The following is a 25066-nucleotide window of genomic DNA, read 5'->3' as shown; positions in this document are numbered from 1 at the left end:
GAAAAAATGAATCCATTGTGTGTCCCGAATGAGGGCAAAAGTACGAATCACGGTAACATTAGCTAAAGTAAATAATGTCTCCCGACAAAAGCGTACAGTTGTCTCATGCATTAAGTGCACGGCCAGGTGATGGGAAACCATGATCCACGTGCCAGCTACAGTCCTCATTCTGCTTTCGATTTTTATATGTAAATCAAACTTTATTCTTGGTGGATTCTTGATCCCAATGCCCTACCTCACCCTTCAGTTTCCTATTTCTCCTCCTACTGGAAGCTCATGTTAGCTGTTCTTTATTGAAATACTTCAGTAGTCTTTTGTTAGCGTATTTAGTGCTAGTTTTTTAAAATTAATTTTTATTCGAGTATAGTTGCTTTATAATGTTGGGTTACTTTCTGCTGTACAGCAAAGTGAATCAGCTGTAGGTATGTATGTGCTGTGCTGTGCTTAGTCACTCAGTCGTGTCTGACTCTTTGCAACCCCATAGACTGTAGCCTGCCAGGCATCTCTGTCCATGGGGATTCTCCAGCAAGAATACTGGAGTGAGTTGCCATACCCTCCTCCAGCGGATCTTCCCAACCCAGGGATGGAAGCCAGGTCTCCCCCATTGCAGGCGGATTCTTTACCAGCTGAGCTATCAGGGAAGCCCTGAGGTATATATATATTCCTTCTTTGTTGGATTTCCTTCCCATTTAGGTCACCACAGACCATTGAGTAGAGTTCTCTGAGATCTGAAATACTGAAGTATTTCGGTAGTCTTTGAAAACATTCAGCAACCTGAGGAATTTTTAAAAATTCTTTTTCAAACATGCTTCCTCCAGTGCAAATTTCCAGCTTTCTTTCATCCTCTCACAGCTGTGGTCATAGACAGTGAGGAATAATAATTATTCTAGAACTATGGAATGAGAGCAAATGTAGTAAGTAAAGAATAATTTTTAGTGAATTTTTTCCCCCCAAACATGAGCTTATCTGAGAAGAAAGATTTAGTTTTAGCGAAAGGCAAATGCACCACTGCAGAGTTTTGAAATTAGTCATGCTAACGAAGGGGTTTCTCTTTCTTTTGCTTAGGAGTGTCTTTACAATACCAACCAGAGAAGCACCCATCTACCAATGTAGGAGACACAGGTTCGATCCTTGGGTCGGGAAGATCCCCTGGAGGAGGAAATGGCAACCCTCTCCAGTACTCTTGCCTGGGAAATCCCGCAGACAGAGAAGGCTGGTGGGCTTCAGCCCAAGGGGTCGCAAATAGTCGAACATGACTGAGCAATTGAGCCCACACGCGGGTGCTCTAAAACCTGTGTAGTGCAAGAACAACCTGTTGTTGGTTCCTACAATTAAGCTATTATTCACTGAAATTATGTTGATATTCACACAGCTTAAAGTTCTTTTTCTCAGTGACTCAGAGTGTAGGCTCCTGAATGGAGAAGCAGGTGCCCTAATGACCCTGACTCCCTCCATAACTCAAGGCTCTTGCAGGTCAGGGTTGGGGGAGCCCCGAGCAGGAAGTGGGCAGTTCTCTTGACATCTCGCAACTGAAGGGGGAGGAAAAAAAAGAGAAAGTGAGAACATTTTTAGTTAGCTGGTAAAGGATTTGTTGACAGAGAAATGCATTGTTAACCAAGTTCCTGTGACCTTTTTTCTTCTCCTCGCTTGGCTGGTCTGTGGGAAGGGAATGGAGAGGGTTGATTGTACTGCAAATCTAAATGCACAGACATGACCCAGAGCCCAGAAAACTCCGTTGCAGCTCTTTGCATGTGACTCCACAGTTTCAAACTTATTGTGTTTTAAATTGTCAGTTCATAATATACATTCAAACCAGATTACTAGAATATTGTGGTCATAAAGGAAGGAGAAAATTAATATTTACCTCAGTACCAAAAACAATAAGTATCAGCTTCTCCCCCCAATTAAGTAGCATTCCCAAGAATTATGTGTCACTTTAAGAATTAGATCATTTTATTGCATAAAATATGTGTCTTAACTACTGGTTGATAAAAAGAATAAATTGAGGAACTGCATAATTAAACATCAAAGTACATCTATTTTATTCATTAAGCCTTTTTAATTAGGAAATCCCAAAAGCATGTGATAAAAATGACCAACTTTAAGTTAAAAATGAAAAAACATGTTTATACCTAGTATACTGTGTAAGTCTGCTATGTTTCAAAATTAAGAGTAATACTCTAGAATATAATATGCTATGACTATTTTCTGTTGAGAAACTAAGAGTTTATTGATTTGATTAGGGTCATTCTCCTAGGATAGAACTGCTAATTTGTTGTTTTTTAGTAGGTCAGTTGTGTCCAACTCTTTGCAACCCCATGAACTGTAGCCTGCCAGGCTTTTCTGTCCATGGGATTTTCCAGGCAAGAATACTGGAGAGGGTTGGCGTTTCCTCCTCCAGGAAATCTTCCCAGATCAGAGATTGAGCCCATGTCTCCTGCATTGGCAGGTGGATTCTTTACCACTGAGCCACCAGAGTAGCCCACAGAACTACTAGGGTAGCTCTGTTTTATGTGGGAAGTCTTTGGAAGACTATCTAGTAACTTATTATTTTCTTATTAATAGATGCATAGTGAGTTGTTTTTTTTTTAATGTACTTGGGCGTCCCAGGTGGCACTAGTGGTAAAGAACCCTTTTCCCTTTGGTGACCATAAATTGGCCATCTTCTGTGGCTCAGATGGTAAAGAATCCACCTGCCAAAGTGCAGGAGACCCAGGTTCAATCCCTGGGTTGGGAAGATCCCCTGGAGAAGAGAATGGCAACCCACTCCAGTATTCTTGCCTGAAGAATGCTATGGACAGAGGAGGCTGGTAGGGCTCCTACATAGATGGTAGGGCTCCAGTCCATGGGGTTGCAAAGAGTCAGACATGACTGAGTGACTAACACTTCTGCTTCACCAGCAGAGTGAGATGCAGTGATATGACCTGTGGTTTCAAGTGGCTGAGCTGATCTGGTGACTTTGACTTTCAGGCCTGTTCCCTGCCATCCTCAACCTTGCCAGCAATGCACACATCAGCACCAATGCGACCTGCGGGGAGAAGGGGCCAGAGACGTACTGCAAGCTGGTGGAGCATGTGCCTGGGCAGGCCATGCGCAATGCCCAGTGCCGGGTCTGCGATGGCAGCAGCGCCAACCCCAAAGGCAAGTGGGGCCCCCGTAGGAACGCACCCCTTCCTAAACGATTACTGGAGACTTCTATTAGGAAGCCACGGGCCTGTGTTCTCCTTACAGCTGTTCATTTCCACTGTATTACAGTTTAGGAGTTAACAACCTTAAACCACAATCTGAGAGCGTAGCGGGTTTTTGTTTTCCTTCAACAGAACGGCATCCGATATCCAACGCCATCGACGGTACCAATAACTGGTGGCAGAGTCCTAGTATCCAGAATGGGAGAGAGTACCACTGGGTCACGATCACGCTGGACCTGAGGCAGGTGGGTGAGGCTGGAGGTGCTGCAGGAGGCAGTGGGTGGCTGGGTTGTAATCTCACGTTGTTGTTGTTTAGTCGCTAAGTCGTGTCTGACTGTTGGTGACCCCATGGACCACAGCACACTAGACTTCCCTGACCTTCACCATCTCCTGGAGTTTGCTCAAACTCATGTCCATTGAGTCAGTGATGCCATCCAACCATCTCATCCTCTGTCTCCTACTTCTCCTGCCCTCAGTCTTTCCCAGCATCGAGGTCTTTTGCAATGAATTGGCATCTTGCATCAGGTGGCCAAAATATTGGAGATTCAGCTTCAGTATCAGTCCTTCCAATGAATATTCAGGGATGATTTCCTTTAGGATTGGGTTTCATCTCCTTGCTGTCCAAATGACTCTCAAGAGTCTTCTGTAGAACCACAGTTTGAAAGCATCAGTTCTACAGCGCTCAGCCTTCTTTATGGTCCAAAACTCACATCCATTCATGACTACTGGAAAAATCATAGCTTTGACTATCTGGACCTTTGTCAGCAAAGTGATGTCTCTGCTTTTTAATACACAAGGAAAGTCCACTTGTTTCCTGACATGTTTACATCCTGGTCTCACTGTTTTTCCACTTGATGGATTTGAGTGAAACATAGAGTTTGTCCTTGGTACTGGTTTTTGTCACATTTATCATGCCTAGGTATCCTTGGGGTGATGAATGGAATTGTTCCCATGTGGTTTGATGTTCTTAGACACTGTGTCAGGATGCTGATCATCCATCCACCCGTGATGCCTTGACAAATGGTACCCAGTGTCCACACACACACAGCTGCTGGGGGCACAAAACACATGCATTTGCTGCCTTTCAAGCTTATTATCTTACTGTTTTCACCATGCAGCTCTAGTAAAGGGTGCTGTGTAGAAAATAAGGCTTGGAAACAGAAGGAGAAGGCATTAAACCTCTGGACTCTTTGATGCTGTGTATGAGAGCTGTGAGCACCCCAGTGCTCGATGAGGAAGCCTTCAGCACCAGCTAGGAAAGGCAGGGTTTAATTGGCTGAGATCACATGTGTATCTTCCTAGCTTTGCTCAAGACCATTCAGGAGAATGGAGCAAAATACAATATGAGCCCTGGTTGCCTCAAATATTTCTAGGGAAAGGAAGGAAAAGGAAAGAAATCAGTGAAAGGGATGAAAAAGAAAGGTGGCAGCTTTTGTCAAATTTCTATTTCAGTTCTCCGGAAAAGCCATAACATAGCCTTCTTATTTATTTCCATTCTGTTCCTCTTGGGTCAGAACTCCTCAGTATCATGGGAAATATGTAATGAAAGAGAAAACTCGTTCAAAAGGTGTACAGTATGAATTTTGGAGATTTCATGATGAAGAATCATAATTTTTTGAATGAAAGTGAAACATGAAAGTGTTAGTCACTCTGTCGTGTCCAATTCTTTGTAACCTCATGGACTGTAGCCCAAAGACTCCTCTGGCCATGGAATTCTCCAGCCAAGAATACTGGAGTGAGCAGCTATTCCCTTCTTCAGGAGATCTTCCCAACTCAGGGATCGAGCCTACATCTCCTGTATTGCAGGAGCTTCTTTACCATCTGAGCCACCAGGGAAATCACAAAATATGCAGAATTTTAAGTAAAAGCAAGACAATACTGTGTATGTTCACGTGTAAGGAACTTTTGAGCTCTAATCATAATGGTAAATGAGGTAGTAAGATGTGAAGCTGAGGAGACATTTTCCAAGTTCAGGTTCATAGAATCACGTAACTAAAATAATACATCTGGGCGTTTTCACCACAAATCCTGAATTAATATGACATGCCTTTGCCTTTTCAAATCCACCTAAAGGAAAAGAGCAAAAATCCCCTTTTTGCCTTGGCTTTTTTTTTTGTCTTTGTTTCAGTGGTAAGGATGCTTCTGCAGGAAATGTTGGTTTTCTCATCATCTTTTCAATGTATTTTCCTTCTTTGAGGGAAAAAAGTACACCATTTTCATTATTAGGAATGTGATACTATGTGAGTTTGGCCAAATTAACAGCTGGACATTTTACAGAGAAACTTCAAATCCCAAGTTCAACTGCTATTTATCTTGCAATTTGTGGATCTTGGCTTCTCCTAACAGGAGAGCTTCTGCCGTAAGTTGGACTGAATCAGCTTGAGGAATTCAGGGGCCTCAGTTTTAGGTCTTTAAGACTTATTCACACAGAGTCATGGACAGAGTTATATAGGCTTCTAGATGGCACCCCACTCCAGTACTCTTGCTTGGAAAATCCCATGGATGGAGGAGCCTGGTGGGCTACAGTCCATGGGGTCGCACAGAGTTGGACACGACTGAGCTACTTCACTTTCACTTCTCACTTTCATGCACTACAGAAGGAAATGGCAACCCACTCCAGTGTTCTTGCCTGGAGAATCCCAGGGACGGGGGAGCCTGGTGGGCTGCCATCTATGGTGTCGCACAGAGTCGGACAGGACTGAAGCGACTTAGCAGCAGCAGCAGCAGCAGGGCTTCCCAGGTGGTGCTAGTGGTAAAGAACCTGCCTGCCAGTCGATCCCTGAGTCGGGAATATCCCCTGGAGTAAAAAATGGCAACCCATTCCAGTATTCTTGCCTGGAGAATTCCATGGACAGAGGAGCCTGGCGGGCTATGGTGCATGGAGTTGCAAAGAGTCGGACAGGACTGAAGCGACTTAGCAGCAGCAGCAGCAGCAGGGCTTCCCAGGTGGTGCTAGTGGTAAAGAACCTGCCTGCCAGTCGATCCCTGAGTCGGGAATATCCCCTGGAGTAAAAAATGGCAACCCATTCCAGTATTCTTGCCTGGAGAATTCCATGGACAGAGGAGCCTGGCGGGCTATGGTGCATGGAGTTGCAAAGAGTCGTACACGACTGAAGCGACTTAGCACAGCACAGCAGGCAAATTCTAGTGTTTTTAGATAAGCTTCTAAATTAAGATAATTTTAAATAACAAAATACTCAGAATTTTCTTCATCTTTTGCAGAATATAAAATTTCTACTGTGCTTTAAGTTTTTTTAAAAAAAGTTTAGATGGTTATATCTGAGCAAACCTTTCTCAGATATATTTATTTATTATTTTTATTGTGAAATATTTTGAATATGTAGCAAATGTATTATTGTGCCACACATATAACTACCCTCAAGATTCAGGGATTTTTAAACATTTTGCCACATTGGGAACACTTTCCAAGTGAATTGCAGTCATGGTGACATTGGACCAATGCAAGGTTTTTTGTATCTTCAGAAAATAGGACATTTGTTACGAATAGGCACTGTGCCATTAGCTAACAAAGCTGACAGCAATGTCCTAGTAACTATTTCTTCACTGAGATCCAGTTGTCCCAATTTAATCACTGATGTCTTTTATAGGTTTTGTTTTGTTTTTCAAACCAAGGTCCATAAGGAACACACATTGCATTTGATTACTACGCTTCTTAAACCTCTACCTGAATTGTTCTCCCTTTCGGTGGGGTGGCGGGAGGGGCGCTTCCCAGGTGTTACTAGTGGTAAAGAACCTACTTGTCAATGCAGGAGCCGCAGGAGTTGCGGTTTCAGTCCCTGGGTAAGGAAGATCCTCTGAAGGAGGGCGTAGCAACCCACTCCAGTATTCTTGCCTAGAGAATCCCATGGACAGAGGAGCCTGACAGGCTGCATCCATGGGGTTGCAAAGAGTCAGACATGACTGAAGCAACTTGGCACACACTGTTTTTAAAAAGTGATATTCAGTTTTTGAAAACACAAGGCTTTTTGTCTTGTAGAATATCCCACATTCTGGATTTGTCAAGTGGTTTCATTGTGATTTTAATATGTTTCTTTATGTCCTTTACTTCTCATGAACTAAACTCAGCTATAATACTTGATTACATTCCAGTGAAGTATTTTTGGCCAGAACCCATGCTTGGCAATCCTGGCTGCTCTTTTGCATCCAGGGCTGGTTGTCTCGTGAGAAGCAAGGCTATCTTTGGGTCCCACTTAGGTATTGGCATCTGGATCACTCCCTTGTCATGCTGTTTCCTTTTTTTTCCCATCTCTCATCCTTGTTTCCTGGGTCTCATTGACATGCAACTCTTAGAACGTGAAAGTGGTTACACCTTCTGATGATTTTTCCGTTGTCAAAGTCTGTATGTTTCTCTGTCAGGCCAGCTATTCACCACCTGCTAGTTAATTTCTAGATTATACACCCCATGAGGGCAGGGACCACAGGTGTCTGCTTCCTCTTTTCTTCCTCCTCTTTCTCTCCCTTCCTTGTTAACATTTGTAGAGGCTTGTCTTGCATGCCCAGAAATCAGCAGAGTTGAGGCAGTGAGTGTGGAATCACTGTGAACCAGTGCTTTATTTTTGCATTCCTTTTTTTGGTTCGCAACTGGATTAAAAGATAACCAGCCATTAGCTATAACCCATCAACTGCTTTGTTTCCCTTCTGTAAAAATGTAAGCTGTGAAGTACAGGTTTTAAAGTAAAATTAGGCAGACTTTAATGTTATCAAGAATCATAGCATCTTCATGTTGTAAATGTGTCCATACAACTTAAATATGTCAGCTCCAAGGTTTTATGACCAAATCAGTCAGCTTCATTCTGTTGGCAAGTGCCAAAGACAGTGATCCTGTTCCTGACTTTTTAGTTGATGACAGCTGTAGGAATTATGGCGTTTTTAGCTTCTGTAGACAATGTTTGGTTACTTGAAATATAAACTGAAGAAAAGATAGAAAGTGGTGTTATCAGAAAGTCCATAAATGTTGTTTGGTTTGCAGTAAGATTTAACTGTGGAGTGTCTGCCTTAGTTAACATATTACAGGAGGAACGATTCAATTTATCTTTTTACTTCTTTAAAATAATGCCTGTGATTCATTTCTTTCATCGATTCACCATATGTTAGAATTTACACTGTTAGATACTTAGCAATGTCTTACTTAAAAAGAAAACAATTTGTAGGAATTGTTTTAAGAAAAAACTGATGAGTCACTTAACAAATGTAAAACTAACATATACATGGATGGTGTCCTGGAGAAGGAAATGACAACCCACTCCAGTATTCTTGCCTAGAGAATCCCACGGACAGAGGAGCCTGGCAGGCTACAGTCCATGGTGTCAGAAGAGTCGGACTTAGTGACTAAACCACCACCACGTGGATGGTGTCCAGTCATAAACTATTGCTCACTGTCCAGTGACTTAAGAATATGTTCCATGGTGTTTTACCACTGACGCAAGCCAGGGATCCTTTGTGATAACTTAAAAATTTAAAGATATCATTCTGAGATAGGGAGCATGCACGTTTGACAGATTTTGAATTTTATGACTGTCAGGGTTCTTTTAGTTGTTAATTATATGAAACTGTATGTATTCTATTAAACATATTTAAATGTATTCCTATGGTAGTATTTTTCAACTGAATAACTCAAGGATTTCCAGTTTGAGATACTCTGTGTTAGGATGCTGGGCCGATGAAAAGATGCTCAACATCTTTTGACACTGTGGAAATGAAAATCCACAATGAGATACCACTTCATACCCATCAACATGGCTGTTATTAAAAAAAAAAAAAACAGAAAATAAGGGTTGGTGAGGGTATGGAGAAGTTAGAACCCTTGTGCAGGGCAGGTTGGAAACATCAAATGGTGCAGTACTATGGAAACAGTATGGTAGCTTCCTTAAACATAGCATTTCCATATGTTCCAGCAATTCCACTTCTAGATATAGCCTCAGAGGCATTGAAAGTAGGAATTCAAAATGATATTATATTCGAACACCCATGTGTTATTGCAGCCTTTTCACAATAGCTGGAAGGTAGAAGGAACCAGGTGTCTATCAACAATGAAAGGATGAACAAAATGTGCTCTCTACATCGAATGGATCCTTTTGCCTTAAAAAGGGAACAGTTGTGATATATATGCTTCAACGTGGGTGAACCTTGAAAACATGCGAAGTGAAATTAGCATTTTTATTTCCTATTCCTCTGGGCCAGGTGTCCTGCAGCACCTTCATCCTGAACTGGCTCGTGGGACCCTCATAATCACACAATGAGTCTGGTTCCCCATTAGCTCCTTTTGACAAATGATGAACTGAGGCTTAGTTGAAGTAATTCAAGGGTAGAACTCATGACTGTCTGCATTCTTGGACAATATCGACCCTCTGGCTGGCTAAGGTTTGTGACACATATGTTTGTGTCCTGATGTTTTATTTAACTTTATAGCATGATCGTTTCCCAATATAATTGAAATCATTATGAATCATTTTAAAGCTCCACTAACATCCTATTCTAGGGCTTACCCATCATTTGCACAACAGTTTACGCCTGACATTTTGGTTGCTTCTCTGTTATGGGTAATAACTTGAGGTTTCAGTGAAAAAAGAGTACATGCCAGTGAAGGAGTGCAGTGTGGCCAGATCCTTTCCAAGGCTCAGAATGCACGTTTCTAGTTAGTTTTGAGTATTTCTTTTAAAAGAAACATTCACTGCCTGTTGTGTAGAGGGATCTATACATGTATTCATATATACAGTTATATGTAAGGAATCTATACATAGTATATAGATTAAACAGTACATGTAGTACATAATCTATATATAATATATATAATTTAGTATTTTAGAATTTAGAATAGTATAGAGTTTAGTAATAGTGTATATAGAATATACACAATATATTATCTATGTACCATATAGAATCTATTAATGTTCTTCTTGTTCAGTCGCTAAGTCATGTCTGACTCTTTGTGACCCCATGGACTACAGCACGCGAGGCTTCCCTGTCCTTCACTATCTCCTGGAGTTTGCTCGAATTCATATCCATTGAGTTGGTGATGCCATCCAACCATCTCGTCCTCTGCACCCTTTTCTTTTTTTGCCTTCAATCTTTTTGCCTCCCTTTGCCTTCAGTCTATTAATACATATACATGAATGTTCAGCCTGTGTATTGTACACTCATATACTATCTGTGTATATATAGGTGTGTGTATATTGCTGCTGTTGTTCAGTCGCTAAGTTGTGTCTGACTCTTTGTGACCCCATGGACTGCCGCATACGAGGCTTCCTTGTCCTTCACTATCTCCCAGAGTTTGCTCAAACTCATGTCCATAGAGTAGGTACACACACACACACACATACATGTATCTACACAGGTATAGTTTGTAGACTCTACAGCATTTTTTCTTGTCCATATTATTTCATCTCTGATAGTCCTGGAGAGAAGATGGCCCCCACCTTGGAGATTAGGAGGTAGCAGTGCAGAGTGTGGTCCACTGGCTTGCCCAGAGTCACATGGCTGTACAGCTGCCCCTGGGGCTGGGCACTGTGACTTCCATCTCCTTCCACACCGTCCAGGTGGTCTCCCCTCCTTTGTTCTGGTCTCCCACGATTGTTCCCTCTCTGTTATGATTTCATGGGGAGACTGGCAGGCACTCTGACAATTTCCTCCTGCCTTGGGAGCGTCTGTCTGGGTTCTTCCTAAACCCCTCTTCTCTTTGCCACCCAGCAGGGTCCTCTCCCCTGGGAATGGGGCGGAGTATCAACGCTCCTTGCATGGTAAATCTGGGTGCCCCCTAACGTGATTTTTGGTCAAGAAGCAGGAAAATGCATCAAAGTTTAGTAATCCCCTTCAAAAATGTTTCAACCTGGGCAAAATTTTCCCTGAGAGTAGTCCGACCGACTTGTGAGTAAAAATGTGTAATGTCCCTTTAGAAGACAAAGTGTGTTTCGTAAAAAGAGGAAACATTTTCTATGGCATTGAAGATAAAGGCTGCTTTTTGAAGCAGTGCTTTATACTCTGTGTAGGTTTAATTAGGAAGTAGCACTTTGTTGTGGGAACATAATCACAGAAGGGCCTTTGTTTTACGCAAACCTTTAGACAAGAGCTGCTTGTGTGCTGGGTTTTATAAAACCTCATTAATTTGGATGTCTGCTGTTGTTTTTTTCCCCCCAAATTTCTGAAAAATTGGCAAGAGCTGGATTGAGGTCTATCATTGTATCATCCAAATGTAAAGTGTTTGCTAAGCACATTGACAGGTAAACAAGAAAAGAATAGGCAAATTTCGCATTCTTAAGGCAGAAAACCTTGAAAGACTTTTAGAACAAGAGTTGCATGTAAATTGGAGCTTCTCATTACAAATGAGTCTTGGGTGTTTGTTAAAACAGGTCAGGCAGAAATTCTTCCTGGAGATCCTGGTCGAAATGACCGATGGCTGTGTATTTGCATCTATTCAAAATGATTTTATTTCAATTTTGTATAATTTGTATACTTCACATGGGTCTCAACTGATTTCAAATACTAAGTTTTTCTTGAGTTTGTTTGGCAAAATGAATAGATTGGAAGAAACCAAGTCCCTCATTATGAGTTGGAAGTAAGCCACAAGAAATTCTTGTCCTTCAGACGTTTTTATCTCTTTGGTCCCGTTCTCCGTGAAGCTGCTAGTCTCAGAGATATGTCTGTCTCTTGTTTTCACATTTTTATTATATCACTTTGTTTTCTCCTTCGCAGTGTCTCTTCCGGTTATCTACTGTTGTGTAAGAGACCACATGAAACGTTATGGCTTGAAGCAACATTCATTTTTTGTCTTTCTGGGATTGTTTCTGGGGGTCAGGGTTTCAGGAAGACTGAGTGGGTGTGCCTCAGGCTGCAGTCCATTGCCAGGGGAGCAGCTGGAGCAGGTGGTCCGGAGGAGGGGCCCCTGGGCAGTTGCGGGTAGGGTCTGGGCAGCTAAGGGAAGGGTGCTAGGGTAGCTGGGGAGGGGTCTGCGCTTCTGGAGTAGAGGCCCTGGGGCAGTTGAGGGGGGGTGTCTGAGAGGCTAGGGAGAGGTCTGGGCAGCTGGGGAGGTGGCATGGGGGCAGCTGGGGGGAGGGCTGGCCAAGACTCTCCCTCCATGTGGTCTCAGGACTCCTCCTTGTGAACTCTCCTTGTGGGCTAGGGGCTTCCTCACAGCATGGCGGCCCTAGGCAGGTTTTAAGCGGGCAGTTCAGGGCTCCAGCACAGGTGTTCCAGAGAAAGCGACAGAAGTTGCGTCCCTTTAGGACCTGGCCTCAGTGCCACTCAGAATTTCCCTCTTTGCTCTGTGGACCTCCCAGTCCCTGAAGTTGGCTGAGATTCAAGTGGAGGAAACACAGGGCAACCCCAGCCTTTCACAGGAAGAGGGGTAACCACTCTGAGATGTCTCTGAACCCCCACTGCCTCACACTTCTGAAAAGAGGCTTCTCTCTGCTGATCTCCCATAGCTTACCTTTTAGGGGCTATGCCTTTATATTTAGGCGACATGAAGAGCTGTAGGACCAAGTGGAGATACAGACGATGCACCTTAAATTGTTCAATGTTAATGATGAGTGAGCTGAATTTGTTGTTGTTCAGTTGCTAAGTCGAGTTTGATTCTTTGTGATCCCATGGACTGCAGTACCTCAGGCTCCTCTGTCCTCCAGTATCTGAGTTTATTCCAACTCATGTCCATTGGGTTGGTGATGCCATCCAACCATCTCGTGCTCTGCTGCCATCTTCTCCTTTTGCCTTCAGTCTTTCCCAGCATCAGGGTGTTTTCCAGTGAGTCAGCTCTTTGCACCAGGTGGCCAAAGAATTGGACCTTCAGTTTCAGCATCAGTCCTTTCCATGAATATTCAGGGTTGATTTCATTTATGATTGGTTTGATCTCCTTGCTGTCCAAGGGATTCTCAAGAATTTTCTCCAGCACTACAGTTCAAAAGCATCAATTCTTCAGTGCTCAGCTTTCTTTATGGTCCAACTCCCACATCTGTACATGACTCCTGGAAAAACCATAGCTTTGACTATCTGGACCGTTGTTGACAAAGTGATGTCTCTGCTTTTTAATATATGAACATAATTGAGGGCATATGTGGATTTTCCTTTCCTGACAAGATTTATTTTTAAGCTTTATCCAATGTGTGTCATCAATGATGGTTTGCCAAATAGTCAAGCGTAACCATTTTTCCAGTTAGCACAACTTAGTTTACCAAAGCTCCCCCCTTTTTCTTTTCCTGATTTAAATGGCAGAATGTTGGCTGTACTGTTAGTCTTGCTTGCTCTACGGGGCTTCTTAGATCAGCCTTGGGAGGATTTTAGAAAGTGAGTGAAGAGAATTTTGCAGGACTCTGTCAAAATATACTTTCCTATCTCCAACTGTTTTGGCTTCAAAATAAAGCTTTTTGTATATTTATGGAAAGAAAGGGAGGTCTGTTCTGGAATTATTTCTTCCTGTGATAGTAAAGCCAAAAAAAAAAAAAGATGTTTTAATTTCTGAAGAAATTTTTCTTTGAAAAATATATTTTGGAATCCATTCTTGTGTTTGCTTTTAGCTTTTCTCCCCCTGCTTTTTACTTAGCAATGTATTCAAATGGTAACATCTAACATCTTCATCTTTAAAAGGAAAGCTGTAGCAAAGTGAAAAAAAAGTAGCTCATGAATACCTCTGCTGTATTTCAAAATATCTCACATGCTTTTAATGCCTTCAATGGACCTCTCTATGCAGAACTTCCTTTATTCTGATATAGAAGCAGAAAATATTTAACATGAGAAAAAACTTTTAAAAAAATCACTTGTGATGCTAACAGCCAGGAATTATCTTCTGATCCATTCCATCATATCTGAGAACACTGTCTATGTTTAATAATTCATGACATCTGCTTCTGAAGGGCTGACATCTCAGGATTCCTTGATGAATCCTGGGATTCAATGGCCACATCCCAGGAAAGTAATCAGCAAACAATTGGTTTATATTGGTTCCATATAAATGTAGATATGGTCACTGTATCTTAAATTGTCGTTTAAGGTTGATCTTGGCCTTCAGGGGCTTCTGGGCTAGCAGGGGAGAGAGGCAAGGAAGCAGATGAGTGGTTTGGGGGATGTGAGGGTTGAGCAGGCTTGGGGTATAGGTAGAATCCACCTGCAATGTGGGAGACCGGGGTTCGATCCCTGGGTCTGGAAGATCCCCTGTAGAAGGAAATGGCAATCTAGTCCAGTATTCTTGCCTGGAGAATTCCATGGACACGCGGTTTATGTACAGTGAGCTGCACATTCACAAATACTGCTCAGTTTATACACTCACTAGCAGTGAATGAAAGGTGTGTCTCATAGCCCCTTAGTAGCACAGATGCTAACAGTTTCTTTTTTTGTTCTTTGTTTATTGAATAGCAGGGAATTTTCATTCATTTGGATATAATGTATATTCATTTATTTGCATTTTGTTACTTTACTGAACACATATTTGGGAGCACTGTGCTGAATTCAGGTGCTTAACAATGTTTGTCTGATATTGTTGATCACCTTCACAGATATAAATTATGCCATGATTATTCATCTCTGTCCAGGCAAATGTTTTGTCAAATGGTGGTGACAGTTTTAATCTTTGACTATGGTTGTAAGAGGCAGGAAAGAATTTTCAAGTCATTACAAAAGAGAACAAAATTGAATGAACTCTAAATACTATCCTTTTGAGAGGTGCCAGTTGTCAGGAGAATAGCTATGGTACTTAAGGAAGGTGATCAAAAGTCCGATAGTGATACCTAACATCCCTACTTTGCATTTTATAAAATGTTTTCCTATTTATTGTTTCACACCTATGATGGGAGAAATCTAAAGAACGTGTAGATTCATAGTTATATTACTTATTGTGAATAATGCATTGTGGTGTAGAGAATACAAGTGGATCGATCATTTTAAGCCTGAATCCTGGAAAACATATTTTTAAAACAAACTTCTATTTTATATTGGAGTATAGCTGCTTAACAATGCTGTAATAATTTCAGGTGCACAGCAGAGCGACTCAGCCATATATGTATGTACGTGCACCCATTCTCCCCAGACTCCCCTCCCGTCCAGGCTGCCACTTAATATTGAGCAGAGTTCTCTGTGCTCTACAGTAAGTCTTTGTTGGTTATTCATTTTAAATACAGCAGTGTGTGCATGTCCATCCCAAACTCCCAAACTCTCCTTTCCCCACATCCTTCCCTCTGGCAACGAAAAGTTCCATCTCTAAGTCTGTGAGTCTCTTTCTCTGGATTGTAAGAAATTGAAATCTATTAATCACCAGTCAGAGTTCCTTGGACACCAAGATCAAAGCAGTCAATCCTAAAGGAAATCAACCCTGAATATTCATTGGAAGTATTGATGCGGAAGCTGAAGCTCCAAGACTTTGGCCACCTGATGCAAAGAGACAACTCATTGGAAAAGACCCTGATGCTGAGAAAGATTGAGGGCAGGAGGAGAAGGGGTCGACAGAGGATGAGATGGTTGGATGGCATCACCAACTCGATGGATATGAGTTTAAGCAAACTCCGGGAGATGGTGGAGGACAGGAAAGTCTGGCATGCTATAGTCCATGGAGTCACAAGGAGTCGGATGTGACTTGGCGACTGAACAGCAATAAATCACAAAGCGTTACCTTTTTTAGTGCACGGGTGGGGATTAATCCTAGAAGTCTGACTCTGCGAGCGTTGGTCTTAGTGAGATGATGACGCTGCGGAAGTCATGACAAAGATGGAAACTCTTAGGGACTGAGGCGGCCGCCTGCTTGTGCCAAGGCAGGCAGACCTGTGCTCCTTTGAAATCTGTACTCAGGTACGTGGAGGCACTGGCTTGCCCTGGCCTGGTGGCCGCCATGCCCCATAAGGTATGGAAATGAAGCCTGGGAAAGCTGGGAGATGAGATTAAAAGCTGCAGGTAATTAGCTGGGATGCCCACACGCCTGAGAAGCTTGGTGAGGCCTGAGGGCCACTCATCAGTTTCTGTGAACCAACTGCAGTGGCTTATGCTTTCTTAAGAGCAGATGGTAACCGCTGCGATGTGGGCAGATAGCTCTGTCTTTGTTGTGTGTGTGTGTGTGTTTAATTAGTAGACTTTCTTTTGTAGCAAAGTTTTAGATTTGCAGAAAAATTGAGTGGAAAGTATGAGTTCCCATATACCCCCACATAAGAGTTTTTTTTTTTTTTTTAAATCAAATTTGGGTTATTCTTCATCATTGTTTTTAAAGTGAAATCATAAAGTGACTGAGCTAATGTAGTTTTTTTTTTTTAATTTATTTTATTTTATTTTATTTTTAAACTTGAAACACTGTATTAGTTTTGCCAAACATCAAAACGATGTAGTTTTAATAGTTTCCAAGACCTTTCCTCCAACAAGTAGGTGACTGTTGGGAATTTCCAGTCTTATAACTTAAAAATTTCTCTTTTCTCTACTATTTTATGACATGTAATCAGAAGATATTTATCTTTGTGCTTCATGTGCTAGAAGCATGAGAAAGCCCATGAAATAACCGTTTCTTAGGTTTCCACTGAGGTGGCGACCATTTACAACCTCGAACCAGACTCTAGGACCAGGCAAGGAGCCCAAAGGTCAGCCCAGCATGTAGGAAACATCACCAGGAGGAGAGCCCACCTCTGAGCTGTGGGTCTCCAGTCACGTCATGCAGAAGCCTCCTTTCACACTCAAACCCTAACGTTTGTCCTCCGATTCTGTATTTTGTGAAGCCATCAGGCCTTGCCAGAGCTTAGTAAGAGCCTGACAGAACTAGGGCTGGGAGAAAGACAGGACTTCATCATCCCCTCTGAGCTGCTGGCCTGCCCTCCAGACTGCTCGGTGGGCTGCTCCAGACTTGGTTCCTGTTACTTTGGTTCAGTCGCTCGGTCATATCCGATTCTTTGCCACCCCATGGACTACAACACTCCAGGCTTCCCTGTCCTCCACTATCTCCCAGAGTTTGCTCAAACTCATGTCTATTGAATCAGTGATGCCATCCAACCATCTCATCCTCTGTCTTCCCCTTATTCTCCTGCCTTCAGTCTTTCCCAGCATCAGGGTCTTTCCCAATTTCTAAACAAGAGTTGATTCCTAATCACTCTCTATTTAGAAATCTCCATTTTCCCCCAAACAATTGAGTCTGTGTATCATTCACTTTTCTCTCCCTAGTTTCACATCTTTTTTTCTCTTGTGGTAAAACATACATAACCTAAAATTAGCGTTTTACCCATTTCTGGCTCACTGGCATTCACACTGTTGTGTAACCATTACCACCATCTACCTCTGGAGCTTTCCATCTTGTAACTGAAACGCTGTCCTCATTAAACACTAATCCCCATCCTTCGTCCCCTCCCCAGCCCCAGTTTTCCACAGTTCTAACTTTCATCTCCATGAGTTTGATTGTTCTCCACAACTCGTATGAGTGGAATCATATAGTATTTGTCCTTTTGTGTCCAGCTGACTTCATTTAACATAATGTCCTCCAGTTTTATCCATGTTGTAGTGGGTATCAGAATTTCATTCCCTTTTCAGGCTCAATAATATTCCACTGTATCCCAGAGCTTGTTTAGCCATTTATTTTATTGCTTTGACAATTTCATTTATTATTTATTTATTTATGGCTGTGCAGGGTCTTCACTGCTGTGTGGGCAGCTCTCCAGTTGTGGTCTGCAGGCCCTTCCCATGCTGGCCTTCCTTGTTCTGGAGCACAGGCTCTAGGCTGTGCAGGCTTCATAGTCGTGGCACCTGGACTCCAGGGCACAGGCTCAGCAGTTGTGGCACACCGGCTTAGTTGCTCTGTGTGGCATGTGGAATCTTCCCAGAGCAGGGATCGAACCCGTGTCCCCTGCATTGGCAGGCAGACTCTCCACCACTGAGCCACCAGGGAAGCCCCTGTTGAGCCATTTAGCCATGATTTTTGGAGGAATCGCCGTATTGTTTTCCATAATGGTTACATCAATTTACATTCCCACCACATTTTTTAAATAAACAAAAGCCTTCCTGCATAAGACATTTATTTAGCAGTTTTTAAGTGTAACGGTTTGTCAAGTTGACGCCTGAGAAATTCTAGATGTTCCGTGAAGTTAGAGGTTCCTAAAGAAAGATGGGAATCTTCAAATAGGATGTGGATCAAGGTTCCACGTACTGAGTGAAATCTTGCAGAAACAAAAAAATGCTTTCTAATCTCTCTCGGGCTGATACTATAAGCGATTCAGCTAGATTTAGTGACCAACAGAAAGAAGCACATAATCACTGTGTCCAGGGGCTGTCAATGTGTAACTCAAAGGTTAATGTTTAATGGACCCGGTCAGGTGCAGATTCGCACGGTTTCTCTAGACGATGTTGCCAGTTGGATTTGTGAGGCTTAATGATTAGGGGCCCCTTTTACTTTTAGGGAGCGATGGGACTGTTTTCTCACGATGAGGGCTGAGCAGAGGGCTGTGGGGCCATCTGCTTCTAACTTGTTGAATCTCCTGGGCACCATAGGTCAGCCTGAGGACCAGGAGAGGAAGTGAAAGGAAGTTTTCAAGTGCTTTCAGCCAGAAATTCTCCGGGACTGAGGACAGAAGAGGGGAGTGGTGGCTTTGAGGCCACACGAGGGAGACTTGTCCTGTCTTCCTGAGGTGTCTGGCCAAAGCTGGAAAACCTTGCTGGGCCTCCACGTTTTTCTTTCTCACTCACATTAGACCTTTAGGAAAACTCTCTAAGACTCACTGGCTTTTTCACCGCTTTAGTCTTGGTCTTTGCTTTGTCACCACCACCATCGCTCACGACTTCCTGGCACCAGCATCCAATTCCGTCTTCTTCTCATCCCTGGTGACCTGGGAACTCTCCTTGGTTCAGGGTCCTCAAATGGTCAAGAACTTTGAACGTTCTGCAAAGAGCCCTGTCCTGTCTGTTCCCCTCCCATCTCAATGCTCAAGCCAGCTGGGCCTCCCATTGTGTCCCACCTCCGTGCTCTGGCCCTGTAGGGTCCCAGCTTCCTGTCCCCCAGCAGCTTTCTCTCCTCCCCTAGATGTCTCCCTCTCTTTCCCGAGATGCTTCAGAGAAACCTTCCCTGACCCTACCGCTTCTCCAGACGAGGATGCCCCCCAGACATCGTGATCACCTTCTGTCCTTCTTCCGGGGCCCTGGCCCACCTGTCTGCCCATCAGGGCATCCAGGCCACACTGATGACCGTGTCCCCCACTTCAGCGCTGTCTTCACGGCCCCTGACACAGTCCTGTTACTAATACGGAGCAGACGTTCAATCAGTGGCTACAGAATGAGTCTCAGTGAAAGGGTGTTAGAAGCATCCTTTGCTCTCAGCCTCCTGTGTCCTGGGGAGGGTGTTGGTGGCGAGGGGTGGGGACATGTCTGGCAGCAGCAGCTCTGCCTTCCCACCCCTTCCCAGGAGAGGGGCTGTTGTTTTTCTAACAGGGAGCCGAGCTGACCCATCCCTCTGGGCTCCACCTGGCTCTGCACTTCTCCACCCGGGCAGGCTGTTCTCAGTAGGCACAGGTCCTGACGCCAGGACAAGGCCACCAAGCGGGCGGGCGTGTGTCTCTTAGCCTGTGACGCCAGAGGCTGAGCGTTGGGCTGGCCTCTGCAGCCACCTTCTAGGCCACCACCTCCAGCTCTGCTTTTTCCTGGATCATCCCTGACTTCCTCCAGTCTCCATGATAGATTCCCGAGCCTGCTTCCATGGTCGGGAGGGAAGGATGGACTCTTCCACTCTTTTCCACTCGCCACTCTGTTCCAACATGAACAAGTGGCACTGCGTCTGGGGGAGAAAGTCCAGTGTAATTTCAAAGGCTGAGATGTTCCTGGGTGAAAACCTGTGTCCCTGGGTTATGGGTAGTCAGGAGTCTGGGGACAGGAAAGGTGCTTTATAGGTTTCTCAGGTCCTTGAAGGGTTGGTACCTGCATTTCCCATGTGGGTTTATCTCATTCTTGGGCTCAGCTGTCACCTGGCACCTCCAGGTGGGGAAAAGTAGTGAAGATCTCCACAAAGAGCATTCGGGGACCTTCCTGGCTGTGCTTTTGAGGTTGTTTCAGTTCATCGCCCACAAAACTTAGCCAGATCTTTCCAGAATGCTTGGAGAAATTAAGTGCTACGAGCATTTCTACAGAGAGATCCATGAGACAAGGGATGGAGACCAGCCTAGTACTTCCAGTTTTGATTCTTCATGGGGCTCAACACGTATCCTTAGAAATAATCCCCTGAGTCATCCTGAGATGGAACCAAGGGGTCATGAACCCTGGAACTCCTTACCTGTGGGCTCTTTTAGAAAGAGCTTTCCTATTTGATGAAAAACAGAACTTCTCCTGCAGGGGTTTAATTACCCCTTTCCCATCCCCAGGTAACTGGTCCCGGTTCCCTTTTAATTCTGCAATGGGCCCCTCTCTCTGCCCTTCCTTCCTTGCTCCTCAACTTTCTCACCCTGGATCTGAACTTGGTTCCAGAATGAGCCAACCTTGATTTTCTGAGACAGGAAGCTTAAGAATTTTCAGAAAAGAAACCTATTTGATCTACATTTGCCACTATAAGTAGCTAGTCCCTCCTCACCTCCATAAAAAGAAAAAACAAGAAGACAAGAAAGATGGGAAAAGACAGTGGATTCTGACCTGTTTACCCTGCACTTCTAATGACAGCAGCAGATTTAAAGAGCAACACACTTCTCTTCTCATTCATGAAGTCAAGTCCTTTTGTCTGTTCATTTTGAGTACTGGTCCTAAAATGAGGCAATAATCGTATAATAGTCATTATCATCAAATAGAAATGATATTTTAAGATCACTGTCCATTAGAGATTTACCTAAAATGTGAATCCCGTGGATCCTACATACCAAGTAAAGGTCCAAGACCCAAACTCCTCTCGTTCTGCCGAGTGTTTGATGCTGTTTCACGTCATTATCAACTGACAAGCTACTTCGGGATACATACGCTGTAAAACCAGAAGGGAATCATAGCTGTATTAGTAATTAGCCTTCTGGTAAGTAATTGCTTCTTTATTCTTAAGTAATAAATATTAGCTCAAATGATCACTCTGAATTTTATTTTCTAATAATATCCAAAGAAATACACTTTTACAAAGCACAGATTCACCAGTTTTATAAGAATAGTTGAGAAATTGTCATACTCAGTCACTCAGTTGCTCAGTCGTGGCCGACTCTTGCAACTCCATGGACTATAGCCTGCCAGGCTCATCTGTCCTTGGGATTCTCCAGGGCAAGAATACTGGAGTGGGTTGCCATTTCCTTCTCTGGGGAATCTTCCCAACCCAAAGATTGAACCCGTGTGTCCTGCATTGGCCACTGGATTCTTTACCACTGTGCCACCAGGGAAGTCCCAAATGAACAGTATGATTTATCAAAGAGACTGAACTATCTCTTTTCTAAAATGTAATTTGACTACAAAATGAAATCTCTTTTGGACTTCACTGGTGGTCCAGTGGTTAAGAATGCACGTGGCAATGAAGACCCAGCGCAGCCAAAAATAAATAAAATGAATGAAAATTTACAAAACAAACAAACAAAAAACTTAAAAAATCTAAATCTCTTTTGCCTATGAAAAGGTCATTCCCACTGGGTAAGAGAAAGCAATCCTCCATCCACTGTTTCACTATGGCCTGGGAGGCAGGTATGTGCTTGTGGGCAGAATTTCCAGCCAGGGTCCCGTGTGGCATCTGGGCCCCTGCAGTTACACAGCTGAGCTTTCCCGGGAGCAGAGACACTTGGCCTCCCCAGCACATGTGAAGCTGAACCCTGATGCTGGAGAATTAGGCTCCGTGTATTGTTCTTATCTCTGCGCCTGAGGTGGATTTAATACATTAAAGATTGAGGCCCACATGAAAGTTCCTGTCTGGATTCCTGTGTCGAAAGCGGTGTTGGGTGTGCGTGCACTTTATTTATGCGGCACAGTTTATGTGCATTCCAGCGATCATTAACAAAGGCCCCTCGGTGGAAAACCCTGATGAAAGTGGATTTGAAAGTGGCTGTATCAGCTACAGGTTTTGGCAAGACCTCAGTGACGCTGAATGTAGTGAAAGCCCTGTGTCATCAATTTGTGTTCAGCCAACCTTATATGGAGAGACAAGGCAGTTCAGTCAACCATGCTAAAGAGCGGCAACAGAAATGTCATGGATTTCATTTGGGCAAAGGTTCTATATATAACAAAGAAGCCCTCACTTTTTTTTATATTAGGTGCTAAGACCTGTTTGTCAGCTTACAACGGGTGAATTTGACAAGCTTGTGTTCATTTGCTTAGGGCTGCTATAGCCCATACGGAAGACCTGGGGGTTTAAACAGCAGAAATGTGTTAGCAGAGTTCTGGGAACTGGAAGTTCAAGATCAAGGTGCTGGCAGGGTCAGTTCCGTCTGAGACCTCTGCTCTAGGCTTGCAGATGGCCGTCTTTTCACTGTGTTCTCACAGGGTTGACCCTCCATGTGTGTGTATGGGTCCTAATCTTCTCTTCCTAAAAGCACACCAGTCAGACAGGCTTATGACCTCCCTTGACCTTGATTAACTCTTTAACCTCTTTAACCTCTATCCGGATACAGTCCCATTCTGAGGTACTAGGGGTTAGGACTTCAGCATTTGGATTTTAGGGAGACGTTTCTGCCAGTAATGTGATTTAACATATTGCATCTAGATGCTTCATAGCCCCCTCTTCCGCTTTTGCAGATTTACATCTCATAATCCCTTCTTTGGTTTGTTTCCCAGTCTCCAGTTGGGGAAATACTCAGAGATTGTGAGAACAATGCCCAGCGTCATATCTGAAGGCCTTGATCAAGATACTTAAACCATTTGTCCTAAAGTTTTCCCAGTATGTTTGCTCTTCCACTGGATATCATTCTGTGACACGTGACTGACCTCTGTCTAAAAGCCAACAAGGGTTTGATGAAAGTACAAGAACATGGTATTGAAACAATTGCTGCTGGTTGAGGTCAGAGATTTGGAAAACTGGGTTGGTGCTCACTTGTTGCTCAGCTCAGGGTTTCATGCTTTTCCCTTGCAACCTGCAGAAGCGTGGTTTACATTTTAGTACCTGTGAGATCCTGGGACGATTACTTAATCTTTCTATGCCTCGGTTTCTTCATCTGTAAAGTAGCGGGAGTAACAGTACATATTTCATGAGAAGAATGCAGTTAGAAAGGCTTGAAGTGCTAGTATTTCTAATAAAGCACTTAACTTGTTCTCAGGCACAGCAAGTGCTGTGACTCAGCACGTAAAGAATCTGCCTGCAATGCAGGAGACACAGGAGGCTCGGGTTTGATTCCTAGGTCAGGAAAATCCCCTGAAGAAGAAATGGCAACCCACTGCAGTATTCTTCCCTGGAGAATTTCATGGACAGAGGAGCCTGACAGGCTATATAGTCCATGGTTCTCAAAGAGTCAGGCACAACTAAGCAACCGAGCAAACAAAATATAGTAAATCAAAAAGCATATAAATGATAGAATATATGATTTACAAAATTGGGGAAATGTTTAAAAAAAAACTCCCCCAAAGAAAAAGCCATGTAATTATGTTCATAGGAGAATTTTCTTGAGATGTTTATGCTCCAGCAGAATAGTGTTTGCCTTATTTTAATTACTGTAAGTGATTTAAATTGACGAAGATGGTTCTAGATTTTTAAACACGGACATTCAGTTCTGGATACAAGCAGTTCCTGATTTTCCTCATTACTGAAATCCAATAACATTATTTTGCTTTTAATATGCTTTAGAAACAGGGGGTATGCTTTATTGGGGGGCGTTTCTTGTAGGTGAACAAAGTTATTATAATGAGATAGAACTGTCCTTCCCAGGGAATAGTTCAGTAGATGAAAGTAAAATATTTTGGTTTATGGTGGGTTAATTTTGAGGAATTGTGTTCCTGGAATTGGTGAGGGCTAAGATGGAGAGAGGCTTAAGACAAAAAACAGAAAACCAACAAGCCCAGAGGTCATATATGGTTGGACTCATCCAGCACATAGCCTTTTCAGACTGGCTTCTTGTACTTAGCAATATTCATTTAAGGTTCCTCTATGTCTTTTTGTGGCATTAGAGGTCAATTTTTAAAATTATTATTACTGAATAATATTCTGTTGTATGGACATCACACTTCCTTTATCCATTCACCTGTGTAAGTTTTCAAGTCCTTTGGGTAAATACCAAGGAGCATGATTGTTAGATTGTATGGTTCAGTTCAGTTCAGTTCAGTTGCTCAGTCATGTCCGACTCTTTGCGACTCCATGAATCGCAGCACGCCAGGACTCCCTGTCCATCACCAACTCCCGGAGTTCACTCAGACTCACGTCCATCGAGTCAGTGATGCCATCCAGCCATCTCATCTTCTGTCGTCCCCTTCTCCTCCTGCCCCCAATCCCTCCCAGCATCAGGGTCTTTTCCAATGAGTCAACTCTTCCCATGAGGTTGCCAAAGTATTGGAGTTTCAGCCTCAACATCAGTCCTTCCAAAGAACACCCAGGACTGGTCTCCTTTAGGATGGACTGGTTGGATCTCTTTGCAGTCCAAGGGACTCTCAAGAGTCTTCTCCAACACCACAATTCAAAAGCATCAATTCTTTGGCGCTCAGCTTTCTTCACAGTCCAACTCTCACATCCATACATGACCACAGGAAAAACCATAGCCTTGACTAGATGGACCTTTGTTGGCAAAGTAATGTCTCTGCTTTTGAATATGCTATCTAGGTTGGTCATAACTTTCCTTCCAAGGAGTAAGTGTCTTTTAATTTCATGGCTGCAATCACCATCTTCAGTGATTTTGGAGCCCCCCAAAATAAAGTGTGACACTGTTTCCACTGTTTCCCCATCTATTTCTCATGAAGTGATGGGACCAGATGCCATGATCTTTGTTTTCTGAATGTTGAGCTTTAAGCCAACTTTTTCACTCTCCACTTTCACTTTCATCAAGAGGCTTTTTAGTTCCTCT

General features: G+C 43.2%; 1 protein-coding gene across 1 annotated transcript in view; it reads left to right on the top strand.

The window, feature by feature from the left end:
- The window catches only part of LAMA1 (laminin subunit alpha 1), a 116829-nt gene that overhangs the window by 7251 nt on the left and 84512 nt on the right, over positions 1 to 25066 (top strand). The window contains exons 2-3 of the mRNA XM_055559307.1: positions 2971 to 3141; positions 3321 to 3433. Coding sequence (XP_055415282.1) covers positions 2971 to 3141; positions 3321 to 3433 — 284 coding nt within the window. The remainder of the gene's footprint in view (positions 1 to 2970; positions 3142 to 3320; positions 3434 to 25066) is intronic.

This window comes from Bubalus kerabau, chromosome 21 (assembly GCF_029407905.1).
Source record: "Bubalus kerabau isolate K-KA32 ecotype Philippines breed swamp buffalo chromosome 21, PCC_UOA_SB_1v2, whole genome shotgun sequence".
Classification (NCBI taxonomy): domain Eukaryota; kingdom Metazoa; phylum Chordata; class Mammalia; order Artiodactyla; family Bovidae; genus Bubalus; species Bubalus kerabau.
Note: the sequence above shows the minus strand (reverse complement) of the source record. Positions and strands in the feature narration are given on the sequence as shown.